Source organism: Microcaecilia unicolor, unplaced genomic scaffold (assembly GCF_901765095.1).
Source record: "Microcaecilia unicolor unplaced genomic scaffold, aMicUni1.1, whole genome shotgun sequence".
NCBI lineage: Eukaryota > Metazoa > Chordata > Amphibia > Gymnophiona > Siphonopidae > Microcaecilia > Microcaecilia unicolor.
In genome coordinates, this window is record NW_021963168.1 from 125,545 (window position 1) to 143,427 (window position 17,883).

Genomic DNA, 17,883 nt, shown 5'->3' on the forward strand with positions numbered 1-17,883 from the left:
TTTTGTTGCTGATTGTTTCAGTGCCAGTGTTTCTATTACAATCACTCAGATGGCAGCCAAGGTCCCACCAGCTCCTTGGATTTGTAGTAATAAAATAGATACAGAAAGGGAGAATAACTTTTAAGAAAAGTTGGTTTCCTCTGTAGTTTGGGGCCTTCTTTTGGACTATTCTTTAGTCTCCCTCTCCCAGAGTCTCTTGGTGAATTATAGCAGGTGTCCACTGCTGTCTGGTAGGCTTCCGTTTGAGCACACAGCTACATGGAAATAGATTATGATGGCACGTTAAGACCACGAAAACTATCTTGGCTACTGTTTTCCCTTTCTGTAGTACTACAGACCCTATTTTTTTATCTCTGGTTCTACTCTTGCCTTCTCACAAGTAGGAGATAGCCTGAGACAAGCACAGACAGGCAAGCCTTGAATTCAGATACTAAGAATAGCTATACTGAGTCAGACTGAAGGTCCATCTAGCTCAGTATCCTACTTCCAACAGTGGCCAATCCAGTTCACAAGTACCAGAAACCCAAAGTACCTGTACAAATCCCATGCTATTTCTGCCACCACCATAGCCATTGGAAGGTTGTTCCATGCATCCACCACCCTGCTTGGCCTTCTTTTATGCTCTAGGGTAGACTGCAGTGAGATCACACAGCTCTTTGATAGGTTCAGCGGGGTGCTGGGACATTACTACTACTACTACAAATCATTTCTATAGCGCTACCAGTCGTACGCAGCGCTTCACAATTTAACATGAAGAAAAGACAGTCCCTGCTCAAAAGAGCTTACAATCTAAATCAGGACAGACAGACAGGACAAATAAGGGATAAGGGTAGGACAGACAGATAGGACACATAGGGAAGGGACTATTGAAGAGAGGAAGACAAGATAAAGGTTACGAGCAGGTGACAAGTTAGGAACTAAAAGCAGCATCAAACAGGTAGGCCTTAAGCCCGGATTTGAAGGCGGCCAGGGAAGGAGCGTGACGTAATGGCTCAGGGAGTCTATTCCAGGCATAAGGTGCAGCAAGATAAAAGGAACGGAGTCTGGAGTTAGCAGTGGAGGAGAAGGGTACAATTAGGAGAGATTTGCCTAGTGAACGGAGTTCCTGGGAAGGAGTGTAGGGAGAGATGAGGGTGGAGAGGTAGTGAGGGGCAGCAGAGTGAATGCACTTATAGGTTAATAAGAGGAGATTGAACTGTATACGGAAACGGACATAGGGCCAAACCCCAAGTTGGAGGAAATAACAAGTTATTAAAAAGTTAGGCTCGTTGTGTGTGGACATATAAGCCCTTGTTATTTAATGCTAGACACCTGTGACAGGAGCTGCATTTCAACTTGGCTGTCCTTTGAATCCAGCAGTTGAAGTGCCTTTTTAATCAAGCAGCCATGCCACTGTCTTACAGGGTGGCCACTGCCTTCCACCTATGCAGAGACTTGATCACTGACTAGAATCTCAACTTACCTATTTAATGGCTTTCTATTCTTTCACTGTCAGCACCTCTGCTACTGCAGTATTCTAAGCAAAGCCCTGTGAAAACAGTGCTTGGAGACGTCTCTCCCCTTTTCACCCAAATAAACCATATGGGGTAATTTTTTATCTTTCCCTTTGCAGACTTTGCTGGATTTTCAAAGCAGTAGTATACACGTGATTCCACTTTGGGAAAATTACCCTGGAAAAACTCTGTGCTTATATTTACACTTGTGCTTTGGAATGCACATTTTTTTTCCAAGATAAATTGTGTACATATGCTTGGATTTTCAAACGTATACCCCTGAGTAAAAATCCTCACTGGAAACAAAAGTGCACATGTGCAAGCTGTATGCACATAGTTTATCTGCATATTGAGCAGCTGATTTTGTGAAAGCCCATTTCTGCCAGTAAAACACTGTTTTGTCCTTGGAGATGGCTTTGAAATGTGCTCTTAGTGATCTAGAACTTGTAGCTTATACTTGGGTTTCAGGCTATACTTCATGTAGGAATTAGGCCAAAAATCTGAACATGCTCCCATTCCTCTCCTGAGAGCTTGACTTTCCAGAGCTGTTCTCCTCTAAGTGGATGTGCTCAGCTGTATCCCCCTCCCGTGGTCCCTAGAGATCTGGACTGATAAAGAGTCAGAGGGTGTTTTGGAGTCCCAAAATGTGATGGGTGTTTTTGTTTTTGTTCTGACTGGCAGGAAGCAACGTGTGCTGTGCTGTTCTTCAGTGGTTGCTGGCTGACAACACCGAGGCGGACACAGTAAAGGCACAGAATCTCTGTGAGGTGCAGGGCACAGACCCAGACGGCAAGGATGTCCATCTGCGTGTTACAGAGGCAAGGGCTGGTGGGCTCATCAGGACACCTACAAGAGAAACCGAAGCACTCTAGGGAGGCTGGGGAATTCTTTTTCATCAGAATCAGAGCTTTAAATCAAGTTTCCTAAAGAATTTGTAAGAGTTTATTTAAACACTAGTAAAAGAAGCCCGTTTCAGAGCAAATGAAATGGGCGCTAGCAAGGTTTTCGTGGCCAACACCCCGCTCCCTCCTTCCCTGGCCAACCCCTTCGTTGTTCTGGCATTGCTCCGCCCCCAACGTCATGACGTTTGATGCGAGGGCGGGGCCCAGAGCGATTTCCCACCCCCCCTGCCTCCCTCCCTGCCAACCACTTCGTTGTTCTACCATTGCTCCGCCCTCGAGGGCGGGGTCTGGAGCGATTTCCCACCCCACCCCCCCTGCCTCCCTCCCTGCCAACCCCTTCGTTGTTCTGCCATTGCTCCGCCCTCGAGGGCGGGGCCCAGAGCGATTTCCCCCTCCCTCCCTGCCAACCCCTTCGTTGTTCTGCCATTGCTCCACCCTCGAGGGCGGGGCCTGGAGCGATTTCCCACCCCCCCCCCCCGCCTCCCTCCCTGCCAACCCCTTCGTTGTTCTGCCATTGCTCCGCCCTCAAGGGCGCGGTCCGGAGCGATTTCCCACCCCCCCTGCCTCCCTCCCTGCCAACCCCTTCGTTGTTCTGCCATTGCTCTGCCCTCGAGGGCAGGGCCCGGAGCGATTTTGGTGGCTTCACCACCACGAACCTTCGAACCTTTTTGAAGGAAGTCAGAGCTTGGCTTCACTGACGTCAGTGTCCTCAGAATGTTGAGGGTGAGTTTTATTATAGTAGATGTACAGTAAAAACAAATGGTGGGTTAGTGGTATAAGGCATGGCAGAAGTTTGGTACTTCCTGTCCTCCAATATGCGCTCTCTTTCCCTTCCTTGTATGTCTCTCTGGGCTGGGTGTGTTCCCTGGTGTCTTCTGTCTTAGTCTGTCCTTGTTCTTTAAGGGTTTTCCTGTACCTTCTATGGCTTGGTCTTGTCTTTATTGGCCCTACTGGATCCATCCCATAGAGTATTGGGGGAGGGGGAGTCTTCCCTGCCTCAGGGCTGGCTCAGTGCAGGGTCATTGCTCCTGCTTCTAGTTTATGCTTTACTCCATCTTCTAGCTTTCACTCCTGTGCTGAATTGCCATCCCAGATTTATTGGGGGCTTTTTTCATTGGTATTTTTGCTTTGGACATTGTTCCAGGCATTTGCTTGGGTAAATGCTGTGTTTTAACGTATTCTCAGCTCTGAGGCTAGGGATAATTAAACTGCCTCAGCAAGCTCTACACTCTGTTTCCTTTTCTTCCTAAGGGGCCTCTCTCAGTGGCTGCCCATATCCCAGGTAGGGTTCCCTAACAAAGTGGTTTTACACAGGCACTCTTTGCATAAGGATGTTCGCTGTCTCCCTCTCCTGGAGATTATGGAGTATCAAGTATGGAAACAGAACAGCCAGCAGCTCTGACAGCTGATTTTAGCCTCAAAATTGAGCCGATGTAGCGAAGCTGGGAGCAGATTACAGTCTAGAGCTAGCTGTAGGAGGTTGTGTGGGGGCCCTGCGCTCATATTTGCTTCTGTGCTCAGGTGTCCGTAGATGATGTGTGCCCCACAGGGCCAGTCCCAGCTGTGGAAATCCAAATCGGGAGCCCCTCCCTGGCTGGCATGTCCGGTGCTCATCAAGCAGTAATCAGACGACTCCAGGTATTATAAATAGAGCTTATGTGTGATGCTAGAGAAGTAATTACATCCTCACGACTGAATATTATATCTTGTCCTGATATCATTATGTTATGTTATGTTGATCTTTCAATCCACCTCCAATCCAATATGATTTACTTATGCACTCTTATTTGTAATAATTGTAAAATTATTATTCCGTTATTATGATTGCTATGATATTCTGCGTACCCATCTGTATCTATATTTTGAAATTCTTATCCTATAATGTGTACATGTTGCTATAACATTTTGTGAGCCACATTGAGCCTGCAAATAGGTGGGAAAATGTGGGATACAAGTGCAGCAAATAATAAATAAATAAGAGGGTAATAAATTATATCAAAAGTAATCTGGATGAAAAACAGAATATTACTTCCTTAGAAGAGCCACCAGTTCTGCAGACTAAGGTTCTGTTTTGGAATTAATGGCAAAAATACTTAGATACTTCTGAGTTTAGTAATGAGCACCGGCTGCAGGTTGGAAGGTAATTTTTTAAATCTGCCAGGGGAGCCTGCAAGCACATTTTCAAAAGAAAACTCCCCACGGAATTCCCCTCTGAAAATGTGGGGCCATCTGGTAATATGGGCAGGAATATATGGCACAGACGAGGAAAGAAAACTTTTAGGTGCTCATTTTACCTGGCTAATTTCTTGGTTACCTGGGTAGAATCTTTTGAAAATATGTTCATGTTAGGTTATTGCTTAACAAGTTAGGAAGATGCACGTGAAATGCATAATATAGGTGTGTTTCCCACCCCCACCCGTATCCCCTCTCCTCCACTGATAAGTATGACCAAATTTGTAGTTCTTACTCTCCCTTCCCAAGCCCTCAACTGTCACTGATACCATGACTGCCAGTCTACATAGCCCTCCATGATGCACAGGGGGAGGAGAATGAAGAAGAGGGAAAACCGATTGTTGGGGTTGTCCGGCCTTGCTGCGTCTGAGTAAGTGGCCATTGCGCTGTGGCTTTCTTCAGGTTATGCTGTGAGACCTGCAATTTGTCTTTAGACATATAGTGGGTTCTCAGATCTGATTGGCTGGGGTTAGTGGTGGGTGATTTCCTCAGGAAGGGAGGAGGTTGAGGTGGGAAAGTCAGTCAAATTTGAATTTTGGAGGGAAAGTTCTTTGGTCAGAATTTTAAACGTTGGCAGGAAATGAGGCTGGAAATTAATTTGAACAGTTCTGACTCTGGAGGGGGAGGAATTTCTGTACGTCATAGTCTAAAACTTTGGGAGAGGGGAAGACGTTCGTCCTCAGCACCAGGCCTTTTCTACTAAATATGTTTTGAATGAGCAGTTGTGAAAGGACTGGTGCCAAGGACAAACATTTTCCCCTCTCCCTGTTTTCGAATACGACCTACATAAATTCTTTACCCTTCCAGAGTCAGAACTGTTCCGATGAATTTCCGGTCTCATTTCCTGCCAGAATTTAAAATTGGGACCAATGATGAATTTTCCCTTTAAAATTCAAATTTGACCGACTGACTTTTCCACCAGAAATTCAAATGTTGTGACCAACAGAATTTCCTGCCTTCCTGAGGAAACCACTCACCTCAAACTCCAGGCAATCAGGTTTCAGAATGCACTATCACAAACTTCAGACCTCACAGCATACCCACAGCATGATGCCTGGACAACCGCAAGAATCATAATGCCAGCCATGGAAGCCAAAGAAAACAAGAGGAAAAACTTGTAGTGTACTAACAGATGCATGGGGTGAATAGAGAGATATGGCAAAGACAGAATCCTATTTCCTTTATTCTTAGACTAGCCGTTAAGCCCATAAAAAAGGGCGAGTATTGCGACCCTCCTCTTTCCCTTGGCCTCCCCCTCCCCCTCCCCCCATGTCCAGCAACCCTCCTCTGTGCCCTGCTCTCACCCCGTCCAGCAACCATGGCCTTTTCCCCCCTGCCCTCCCCCCCATGTCCAGCTACCCTCATCGCCGCCGCTCCCTCCCCCCTCCGTGCCGGGCCCCCTGCACTGTCCTGACAGCGCCTCTCACCTCCGTGTGAAAGCTCTGCTGCTGCCTGCAGCGCTTCCACACGGAGGTGAGAGGCGCTGTCAGGTCAGTGCAGGGGGCCCGATGTGGAGGGGGGCGGGAGCGGGGATGGGGGGGGGGAGGTTGGAGGTTGTTTCGCGCGATGTTCCTTTCTAGGCGGCAGCGGCGGCCTCCGACAATTCGACTCCGTTTCCCTCTCTGTTCCGCCCTCTGACGTCTTGATGCGAGGGCGGGACAGAGAGGGAAGTCTGTACTGGGCATTTGCAAGTGAGTACGGTCACTTGCCGTTTATATGTTTGATACACCTAAAAATGTGTCAAAAAGCAAAGCTCAGAGTCTGCATTAAATGACCAGAGTTTAATGTTGCTCTCTTAACAGAGCTATTAACATACAAAACTGCATAATAGTGTTGTGGTTATCCAGATACCGAGATAAGGGGAACCCCAGTGGTTCTGTTAGTCACTGTGCTGAGGGCTAATTTAGAAAGTAGCATGAAGTATGACAGCTCTGCTCTTGCATTCAAAAAATGGCAGTTATGAAGTGTTGCACTACATCAAACTTATGCACATATAGAAAAAGCCCAGGCACCAGCAGGGTTATATGTGTTAGTATGTGACCTGACTCTGCAGGAGTTATCAGTCCTCATCTTCCATAGATCTTACTTTATTTTTGCCCATCAACTACACAGTTTTGCAGTTTTACATCTCAATTAGGTTTGTTCACAAAAGTTTCCTTTGTATTAACAGAGGTTAGTGTCACCCATCTCCCATTCTCCTGATCTGCGATTGAAGCATCTTCAACAATTGATTACAGACCGTGAGGTACAGTGGAAATCGAGTGATTATAAACGAGAGCTTGGCATTTCTTACTCTGCTCCCCAGATTATAGTACCTTCTTAAAGAACCAAGAATCTAAGAGAAACATTCTGTTCCTTAGTGTCCCTCTATATCAGTCCAGACGCCTGGGTTTGCTTCCTTCTGCCAGTAGATGGAGACTGAGAACCATTAACTAGTGACATAATTTTTAAGTTTTCAATGCAGTCCCACACTAGTCAGTATTTCTCGGTCTCCAGCAAATGGTAGGTGAGGCATCTTTTGCAGTTGTTGACTGGTCCGCTAGGCTGTTCGGAGGGACAGTGTAGATGAATTCTGTTTTGGCTTCCCTCTAGCAGAAAGCTAAAAAAAATGGGGGGGGGGGGGGGGGGGGGAAGGACTATAGAGGCAAGACACTGGTCTTGTCCCAAGGCTTGGTCTGGCTTGGCCTTTCCATCCAGGGGTGCCAGGTCTCCCTTCCCTTGTCACGATAGAACCTCACTGGGGGTTGACTGCATGTGCTTCAATCCCCCTGTCCAACTCTTGGGAGGGGTCTCTTGACAGCTCCCCAGGTACAGAACTCAGCTAGCTTACAACAACAACAAAATAAAGACAGTTCTTTTAAAGCACTATTGTACTGTGGCAGCCAAGGCTATATGTAGTGATCGTGGTACCCAGAGCATAAAGGCAGCAGTGGCAGAGAAGGCAAGTGCAGTCCTGAGCTCATAGTGTCTTGGCGGGCAGTTGGGTCATGGTGCATACGGCCGTGCTGTTTGTGGCAGCTACCATTCAGGATCTTTGAGTGGCTGCTGCCAAGGCTGTGCACAGCAGCACTTTGAGTCTGAATTTTGGTCTACAGTCCAGAGAGTTCACTGCGAGAATGGACAACTTGCTTTTGGTGGGAAACGCCACTATTTCTGAGCCTGTGGTGAAGGAGGAAGGCCCTCCTAAGCAGGACTGGCTGTGGAGCTGGAAGCAGCAGAAGGTACAAAAAAGGTCTCAGGGAGTCCAGGTGCAGCACAGATCCACTTGAGATAGGATGTCTCCTGAATTTGTACTTCTTATTCATAGGGCCGCTTGTATGAGGCAAGGGCCATTGGCGAAGGTTCTTTCAGATTCAGTAAAGGACCCATATCCCCCAAGGAAAGGAGATGCCAAGAAGCCTTGTATGGCCCTGCAGGAAGAATTGCTGAAGATGGAGTTGTTTCATATGATGCCCTTGGCCTGGGCAGAGAAGGGTCTAGTACCCGCTTTGTGGATCCAGAGAACTGGTTACAGGAGGAGGAGAAGGAGATTCCTCCAGTGGAGGATGCTGTGGTGGTTAGGATTTTTTCATAGGGATGAGTCGTCTTCCCAAATTTCCAGATCATAAGAACCTAACATAAGCATTGCCATACTGGGACAGACTGAAGGTCCATCAAGCCCAGCATCCTGTTTCAACAGTGGCAAATCTAGGTTACAAGTACCTGATAAGATCCCAAAGAGTAAAACAGATTTTATGCTGCTTATCATAGAAATATCGCAAAATATCTATACAAATATGAATGTAGGTTTTTTATGTATATCTATAAAAGTGGAGTAAAGTCTCATATAGATAACACGAAGAGAATAATTTTCTCACTCAATAGCTGAATGTATAATTCGTGTATGCGATTTTAATCATTGACTTAACCTCCACCAACCTTTATTATTAACTAACTTGTAGCATATGTTGATCAAACTCTCATAGTCTAATCATAATCAACAACAAAATGTGTCTAGCACTTAACTTAGGCAGGTTGGTGCACTCAAAAACCCCGACAGGTCCCCGTTTCGTGCTGACTTTATCAAGGGGGAGTCACCAATTCTGTTGTGCAAAAAGGAGAGATGAACAAACTATTAGTTCTTTCTAAACAATATTGTAACCTACATTCTTTTCAAATCGCTCGTGGCTTACCCGGTAGCTGCCTCAAGTGCGTATGTTGCATTGCTTTGTCCAACAAAAAATGGCGCCGGCGTCTTTGTATTAATACTAACCCGCGCCAGCTGATTTAATGATGTCATGAGAAAGAACTTCAAAATCGGAGTCATCCCTATCTCATGACTCAAAAGGTGCCTCTGTACCTCAATATCAAATTAAAAGTATTGACATATTCGAGCCACAAGGGCCTTCTGTATGCATAATTTGTTGAAAAAGTCTTGTTGGAAAAAGGTTTGTTCAGATTAAAGAAATTGTTAGGAAAAACATTATTAGAAAAACATTATTGGGAAACCATTATTAGAAAAAACAGTTCCATTGAATATATGTGTTGAGACCCTTGGGTTCTATCGTGTCTAATGTGAAGATCCAAAATGTTTCACGTTGTAATATTTTTCTGTTTAGATCACCGCCTCTCTTAGACGGTATTATTTGTTCGATTACCATACATTTCAGTTCCTCTATAGTATGTTTTTCAGACAGCCAATGTTGGACAATGGGTGCCCCAAGATTTTGGGCCAAGATCCGCGAGCGATGTTCAATGAGTCTCTCATGTAAAGACCTGATCGATTTACCAATATAATATTTCTCACAGGGGCATTTGATGTAATAAACAATGCCCGTAGAAAGGCATGTGGTTCTGTGTTTTAATGTGTAAGTTGTGCCATTGCAGGAAAACTCCGTGCCTTCAATCGTTGTAGGGCATGTTTTGCAGCGGGACTTCATACACTTGAAATGACCTGGACTGACAATAGTATCAATCGAAGCGGCTGGCAAAACAGCAGGGCTTAAAATTTCTTTAAGATTTCTGGAGCGCGAAAACGCGGTCCTGATATTGGAGTTCGAGAACACAGGATGTGATTTAATAATATCCCAGTGGCGCCTGATAATAGCTGCTGTAGCCTCTCCACCGGGAGTATATCTTGTAACAAAAGTCATGATCTGTTCGTCTTGTTGTGTACGTTGTGAAGGTTGAAGCAGCCAATCTCTGCTGTTATGTTTGGCCCTGGTATATGCACGCTTTATTATTTTGCGTGGGTAATTTCTCTGTAATAATTTAGCACCAAAGGTCTCTGAATGTGCTCTATAATCAATGTCTGTAGTACAGATCCGTCTAAACCGAAGAAATTGCGAAAAAGGAAGGCTTTGCCTTAATGCCTTGGGATGACAACTGCCATATTCCAGAAAAGTATTTCGGTCAGTGCTCTTGATGAATACATTGGTAATGAATTGTTTATCGGATAGATGGATCTCCACGTCTAAAAAATGGATCTTAGATTCAGACCAGGTTAAAGTGAATTGAATTCTAGGATGGCATTGATTCAACCAACGATGGAATGCCTGTAATTCTTCCACACTACCATACCAGACTATGAATATGTCATCGATATAGCGTCTCCAAATGCCCAACTGGTCTTTAAAAGGAGATCTTATCAACCATTTTTCTTCAAACTGTGCCATATATAAATTTGCTAGGGTGGGGGCGAATGTCGCTCCCATGGCCACTCCAGATTTTTGTTTGTATAAATCATCTTGGAAGCAAAAAAAGTTGTTACATAGTGCTATTTCTGCCAATTTGCACAGAAAATCCGTAGGGACGTGATGTGGGCTTGGACGGGTTCTCAAGGTTTCTCCAATGACTTCCAACAACTCATTTTGAGGGATCATAGTATATAAAGATTTTATGTCAAAAGTTGCCATTGTGATAGGAGAATCTGGTAGCTGTATGTTCTGTAGGATATTGAGAAAGTGTGTGGTATCTTTGATATACGTGGGGGCATTCTTCACAAATTCCTGAAGAAACGTGTCAACATATTGAGATAATGGTTCGAGGAGGGAACCTCGAGAGGACATAATAGGTCTCCCTGGGGGATTATATAAGTCTTTGTGGACTTTTGGTAATATATATAGGACCGGAATAGTTGAAAATTTCCTATTCAAATACTGGAACTCTTTTTTCGTAAGGTAACCTGCTTCCTCTGCCCTCGTAGTAATCTCCATTATGTTATCTTGAAGGTGTTTGGTGGGATCATGATTTAATCTGACTTAAGAAGTAGTGTCTGCCAATTGTGAATGGATCTCCGTTGTATATTTGAGCCTATCCAAAATTACAGTGGCTCCACCTTTATCTGCACGCTTCAATACTATGTCTGTGTTTTTCTTCAGCGATTGTAAAGCTTTACGTTCTTCCTGGGTTAAGTTGTCATGAAAACGGCATGGCTTTTTATTGTGCAACTGACTCACATCTCTCAGGACTAGCTGTTTGAACACTGACACTACTGGATCAATGGGAATAGGTGGTATCCATTGCGATTTATCTTTGACTCGGGATGTAGAATCTCGCATCTCATTATCCTTAAAATAAATCTTAAGTTGAGTCATGAGATAGGGATGACTCCGATTTTGAAGTTCTTTCTCATGACATCATTAAATCAGCTGGCGCGGGTTAGTATTAATACAAAGACGCCGGCGCCATTTTTTGTTGGACAAAGCAATGCAACATACGCACTTGAGGCAGCTACCGGGTAAGCCACGAGCGATTTGAAAAGAATGTAGGTTACAATATTGTTTAGAAAGAACTAATAGTTTGTTCATCTCTCCTTTTTGCACAACAGAATTGGTGACTCCCCCTTGATAAAGTCAGCACGAAACGGGGACCTGTCGGGGTTTTTGAGTGCACCAACCTGCCTAAGTTAAGTGCTAGACACATTTTGTTGTTGATTATGATTAGACTATGAGAGTTTGATCAACATATGCTACAAGTTAGTTAATAATAAAGGTTGGTGGAGGTTAAGTCAATGATTAAAATCGCATACACGAATTATACATTCAGCTATTGAGTGAGAAAATTATTCTCTTCGTGTTATCTATATGAGACTTTACTCCACTTTTATAGATATACATAAAAAACCTACATTCATATTTGTATAGATATTTTGCGATTTTTCTACACTCGACGGAGTGCTGGCTTAGTTTTTTGTTTGACTATCATAGAAATAAGCAGTGGAATTTCCGAAGTCCATCTCAATAATGGCTTATGGACATTTCGGAAATTATCCAAACCTTTTTTAAACTCTGCTAAGCTAATTGCTTTTACCACATTCTCTGGCAACTAATTCCAGAGTTTAATTACATATTGGGGGCTAGGAGAGGAGTAGCCTAGTGGTTAGTGCAGTGGACTTTGATCCTGGGGAACTGAGTTCAATTCCCACTGCAGCTGCTTGTGACTCTGGGTAAGTCACTTAACCCTCCATTGCCCCAGGTACAAATAAGGACCTGAATATACTATATAAACCGCATTGAATGTAGTTGCAAAAACCACAGAAAGGCAGTATATGAAGTCCCATTTCCTTTTCCACCTATATATGGCGCCTGAAAATCCATGCTGAAACAATTACGCTTAGGTGTATTCTATAAAGTACGCCTAAATTGAGAAATTTTTGACTATTGATAATATCAACTTTCCCCTTGAATCTTCACTCAAGATACTGGTTGTCATTTTTAATCAGTGTTTTACATTTGAAGAACAGGTGCAGAAACTACATCGTATCAGATCAAATTTTACATCTGATGCGTTCAGATTAGTTGCACGGTCACTGATGTTGGCTCATATCAATTATTGCAACATTATTTATCTAGGTTGCAAAGCTTTGGTAGTGAAGAAACTTCAGACTTTATTAAATACAGCTGCTCATCTGAGTTTTGGGGTATCTTAAGTTCGATAGAGCTACCCTACTGCTTGTGCAATTACCAGTGCAGGCACGTATTGTTTTTTTAAACTCTGCTCCCTTGGTTTTTTTTAATTGTGCACGGAGAGACTCCTTCTTACATGACAAATCTCATGTGTTTATCAGCTCAAAACGCTGTTGTGGGCTGTAGGCGTTTTCTAATTCTTCACTATCTAGATCTCTCAAGGGTAGTGTACAAAACATTTTTATCAAGTTCATTTGCTTATCATGCGGCCAGGAATTGGAATGAGCTACCTTTTAGAAATTAGAGCCCAAAACAACTATGTTATATTTCGTAAACTACAAAAGACCTTTTTATTTAGAAAGTATTTGGGTGTAAATCATTAATCTGTATATCAGTTGATGTATGCTTTCTATTGGTTTGTATCTTTCCTGGATCTTACCCAGTTATTTTTAACTATGTAAGCCAAACTGAACTTTTGATGGTACTTGTGGGATATAAATGCTGTGTAATAATAACGAGGATTTCACAGTTCCACATGGAGAGGTTAAGGTCCGTGATAGTAGCAGTCCGGCGCTGGGAGTTTCTGACCTCACTGGAAGTATATTTCCTTATCCCCATTCAAGCAGAGCACCAGTGATATCTGCATTTCACAATTCTGGGGATTTGTTTCCAATTTTGCATGTTTCCATTTAGTCTGGCCGTGGCTCGAAGAACTTTCACAAAGATAATTGTTGTCATGGCAGTGGCATTGAGTGGATGTGCTTTGCATCCTGTTTAATCAGATCTAAATCTTCAGGAGAGCAAGGAGGCCACTATGCATGTGATATAGTTTCTGAAAGAGCTGGGTTGGGTGGTCCAACTCAGCAAATTGGTTCCGTCACAGATGATAGAGTTATTTGGAAGCCCTCTTTGATACCCAGCAGTGGAAGTTTATTTTGTCTAAAGAAAGGCAACTCAGATTTCAAGGACAAATAAAAAAATCTGCTTATCTTGGGATTGGTAGCATGGAATGTTGCTACTAATTGGGTTTCTGCTGGGTACTCGTGACCTGGATTTGCCACTGCCGGAACCAGGATACTGGGCTAGATGGACCCCTGGTCTGACCCAGTATGGCTATTCTTACGTTCTTAACCTGGGACAGTCTCCAAGTCCTGGGCTCCATGGTAGTGATTTTGGAACTGGTTTCTTGGGCCAGAGCTCATATGTGCCCATCTGCACTGGTCTCGTCAGAGCCAGCACTGGGAGGAGGTTCTCCCTTTATGGAGAGCGGCAAGAAGCAGTCTATCGTGATGGCTTCGGTCAATGTATTTGAAAAAAGGGCTGAATTTGGAGAAACCAGACTGGATTCTGGTGACAATGGATGTCAGCCTCAAAGGCTTGGGTGGTTACTGTTAGGGCAATGTGGCTCAAGGTTGATGCTCAGTGGAGGAGGCAAAAAGGCTGCCCTAAATTTATCTCCAAGCTAACTGTGCACTGGTCTGAACTGGTATGCAGTCAGCATCCAGTGACTTCTGTGCTCGGTTCAGCCTGCACCTATAAGTAGCTTAAAAACTGCTGACCTCTGAAGGCTGAATATTGATCCCTATATGTTCAGCAAGGAGAATTTCAGAGTTGCAGACCTTGTCATGTTGGGAGCCTTTCTTGGTGATGTCTTGTCAGAAGGTGGTAATTCAGTTGGTTCATTCCTTTCTCCCTAAATTGGTATCCTCATTTCATCTCCGTCAGACTATTTCTCTGATAGTATTTTGCGAGGACTCTGGAAATCTGACCAGCTTCATTGGCTGGATTTAAAGAGGACATTTCGCTATTATTTGAAGAAGACAGAAGAGTTTTGTTTAAGGGAAACAGAAAGAGAGAGGTAGCTTCTAATTGACTCTGTGTATCTACTTATGGTTCCTCTGATACTGAAGGCACCTTCTTCTAGTGACAAGCTTAGTCTTTGGTGGACCATAGCCATAATCTCTCACAAGAGATCTGCAAAGCGGCCACTTAGTCCTTGTTACTTTCATTTGTTGGTCAATGGTTGGTTGTTCAAGCATTGCAGGATGTGGCCTTCGGCACCAAGATTTTGAGTGCTGGCTTGTCCAGTTCCTGTCCTAGACGTTTACTGCTGTGGTACTTCCACTGCAACTGGAATGGTTTGGAGGGACTCTAAGAATGGATAGATTAGGTCTTACCTGCTCTTTCCTTTAGTCGCTGTAGATAGATTAGGTCTTACCTGCTCTTTCCTTTAGTCGCTGTAGATAGATTAGGTCTTACCTGCTCTTTCCTTTAGTCGCTGTAGACCAGTCTAGAACCCACGCTAGGACTGACGGTTCGGATAGTTTGTTGTTCGAAGAAGAGAAATTTTACTGTATGTAGGCTGGGGAGCCACAGCTCAGGGTTATCTTCTGCACCTGTCAATATGGCCTTGATTTGGTATTAAGTCTTGTGGTTGAAATTGTTTCTTGTTCCTAGGTTTTTGGGGGATATTATGTCCTTTTTCTTTGTTATCAAAATGCTGACTACTAAAGGACTGCAGAGGATGCCACTAGTTATATAGAAACAGAGAAAAATGAAGGCAGATAAAAACCATATGGCTTATCTAGGCAGCTTGACCATGTCATCTAGTAGTTATCAGTCTCCATCTGCTAGTAGAAAAAGACAAACACACATGTTTGGACTGGTCTGGAGAGACTAAAGGAAAGAAAATTAGCAGGTAAGAGCTAATTTGTCCTTCTACCCAACAGTGACACTGAGGTTTTTACGTAGGTGCATCTTGGATAATATCTGAAATCACCATCTGTGCATTACTGTTACATAAATGTGTGATTTATCTGCCTTTTAGCTAATCACAGTACTCTAAGACCTTTGCAAGCAAAAAGAAAAACTTTTCCTAATTAAAAAAAAATCTTTTTATTGAAAATGTTTTTCTTAAATGATCACAACAAACAATTTAACAATGTACCAGAACAGGAGAGCATCCATTGTACATGATGTGATAATTCATAGACTGCTTAGTTAAAGTCTCTTTTCCTTTACTCCTTTCTTGCTGTTTTTTTAACTCCTCTTCTCTCTGTCTTTCCTAATCAGATGTTGTTAAAGGAAGTACAGTCACTACGAGATAGCATGTGTCTGCGAAAAGAGCTGGGCTCGGGTGCTGCAGCAGAGAAGCTCCTGGGTCTGTATGAGCGGCTGCGGAACCCTGGTCTCCTCATCCTATGAATGCAGCTATTGCAGGGATCTTGGGTACAGGCGAAGCTAAACAGAGTACTTGCTGTTCCAAGAAATAGGCAATCAATCGAAATAAAACATGGAAAATAAAATAAGATGATACCTTTTTTATTGGCATAACTTAATACATTTCTCGATTAGCTTGATTATTAAGAGGTGGATTCTGCCTGTTTCTTGAGTAGAGAGGTGTGGTAGCCGTGTTAGTCCACTTTTAAAGGTAATCAATAGAAATAAAACATGGAAAAGTGGACTAACACGGCTTCTCTTACCCATCTTACCCACTTTTATTGTTCACCTCTTTATTTACTATATTTAGCTGTTTTATCCTTTTTGTGTTTTCTTGTAAACTATTATATATTATGTAAGCCTTATTGAGCCTGCTAATAAGTGAGAAAGCGCGGGGTATAAATGTTACAATACAATACAATACCATATCTCTCTACTCAAGAAATAGGCAGAATCCACTTGTGCCTACTTGTCTTCAAATTATCCCAGGCAAAGCTAAACCCATTTCTGTGGTAACTAGCCGTTGAGCCCGTTAAAACGGGCTAGTATGGGGTTTTGGCAAGCCCCCCCCCCCCGAGGTCGCCGCCACCACCCCTGCACCCGGTCCGGGCCCTCTCTTCGGTATTGAACTTACATCGGCGAAACGCAGGCAGCGCGCAGATTAGCTGAGCTCCCGTCGGCCTTCCTCTACCTGTATCCCGCCCTCGTGTGACGTAACGTCGGCGAGGGCGGGACACAGGCAGGGAAGAAAGGGCAACGGGAGCTCAGCTGATCTGCGTGCTGTGTTTCGCCAATGTAAGTTCAATACCGAAGAGAGTGCTCGGGCCAGGTAGAGGGGGGCCGGTGGCGGCGACCTCGGGGGGGGGGGGGGAGCAGTAGCGATGTCGGCGGCTTCGCGCAGTTTCCCTCTCTGTCCCGCCCCCGTCATCACATATTGACGCAGGGGCGGGACAGAGAGGGAAGTCTGTACTGCGCATTTGCGAGTGAGTACGGTCACTCGCCATTTATATGTTTGATAGTTTGATCTCATAAGAGTTACCTATCACCTGAGCATCTGGTAAATAGAATATTTGAAATCTCCCACTGCGTTCGTTTCACCAGTGTGTATATATAGATGTGATTCTAACCAGATCTTATCCCATAGCACCACCCATGTATTTCCTGTATGGGCTGAGCAGTCATGCAGTGACTGGCTGTGAGAGAGTTTTGCTTTTTTTTAACGGTGTGCTGTGCTTTGCATTGCATTGCCAAGATGTGAGCTGTAAGTCGGTGTTGTCTCGCTTTTCTGCTGAGCCCTGCTTTTTAAATAATGGCCGGGTTACATGCCAGAGGCTCTTCCAGTAGTATCTGTTCATTTGAGAGGTCTCTGGGGCCTTTCTTTATTAGCAGTGTTTTGTCTTTGACACACAGCACTTGTAATGCAGTTTTCAGGGGCACTGAGTGGAGCTCTCAAAGCAGCAGGGCTGGAGCAGTGATGGATGGCTGGACAACAGTAAGGCTGCGGGCTGAAATGAATGTTTTTCACAGGAAGTCACTAAAGAGTGGTCAAGGAGCTCTTCTAGTTCAGGTATAACTTGTGTGCTGCTGAAAGAACGGTGCTTTTTGTTTCATGTTAATTCTTACTCATCAATTAGTGCCAGAAATCATCCTTTCTGTGTGAGGAAGTGCAGCTCTGTAGGCATCCCCTAGGGTGAGAATGGGGTTTGGCTCTAGGTCCATTCAACATTGGGCCTCCAGGGAGACTGCCAGACTTCATATTAATTGCAGTATGACAGACATAATGTCTTTGCTGTAATACAACCATGTACTTCACCACCATGTAACCCAAACCCTCTATAAACCAAATGTATATTTTCTATTTCCAATATCCATGATGAATTGTAAGCCACATTGAGCCTGCAAAGAGGTGGGATAATGTGGGATACAAATGCAATAAATAATAATAATAATATTTACATACCGTACTATAAGTTTGCTGTACCAGAAAAGCATAGGGCTGACAACCCTGACAGAACTGCAGAGAATGAAGAAATCGGGATCATCTGGGACATTTTCATTCCAATTGATAAAAAGCTCAGTACAAGAAAACTGGTCATTGTACTAGAACAGCATTTCTAATAGACGTATGAGTGCCCAATGTCTAGTCTGTGC

General features: G+C 43.9%; 1 protein-coding gene across 2 annotated transcripts in view; it reads left to right on the forward strand.

Moving 5' to 3' along the window:
* FAAP100 (FA core complex associated protein 100) overlaps window positions 1–16,042 on the forward strand; it is a 35,046-nt gene extending 19,004 nt beyond the window's left edge. For both annotated transcript variants that reach the window (XM_030188898.1, XM_030188899.1), the window contains 4 exons: window positions 2,175–2,311; window positions 3,917–4,033; window positions 6,798–6,872; window positions 15,586–16,042. In XM_030188898.1, the coding sequence (XP_030044758.1) occupies window positions 2,175–2,311; window positions 3,917–4,033; window positions 6,798–6,872; window positions 15,586–15,717 (461 nt within the window). In that variant the 3' untranslated portion in view covers window positions 15,718–16,042. The remainder of the gene's footprint in view (window positions 1–2,174; window positions 2,312–3,916; window positions 4,034–6,797; window positions 6,873–15,585) is intronic.
* Window positions 16,043–17,883: the final 1,841 nt, after the last annotated feature.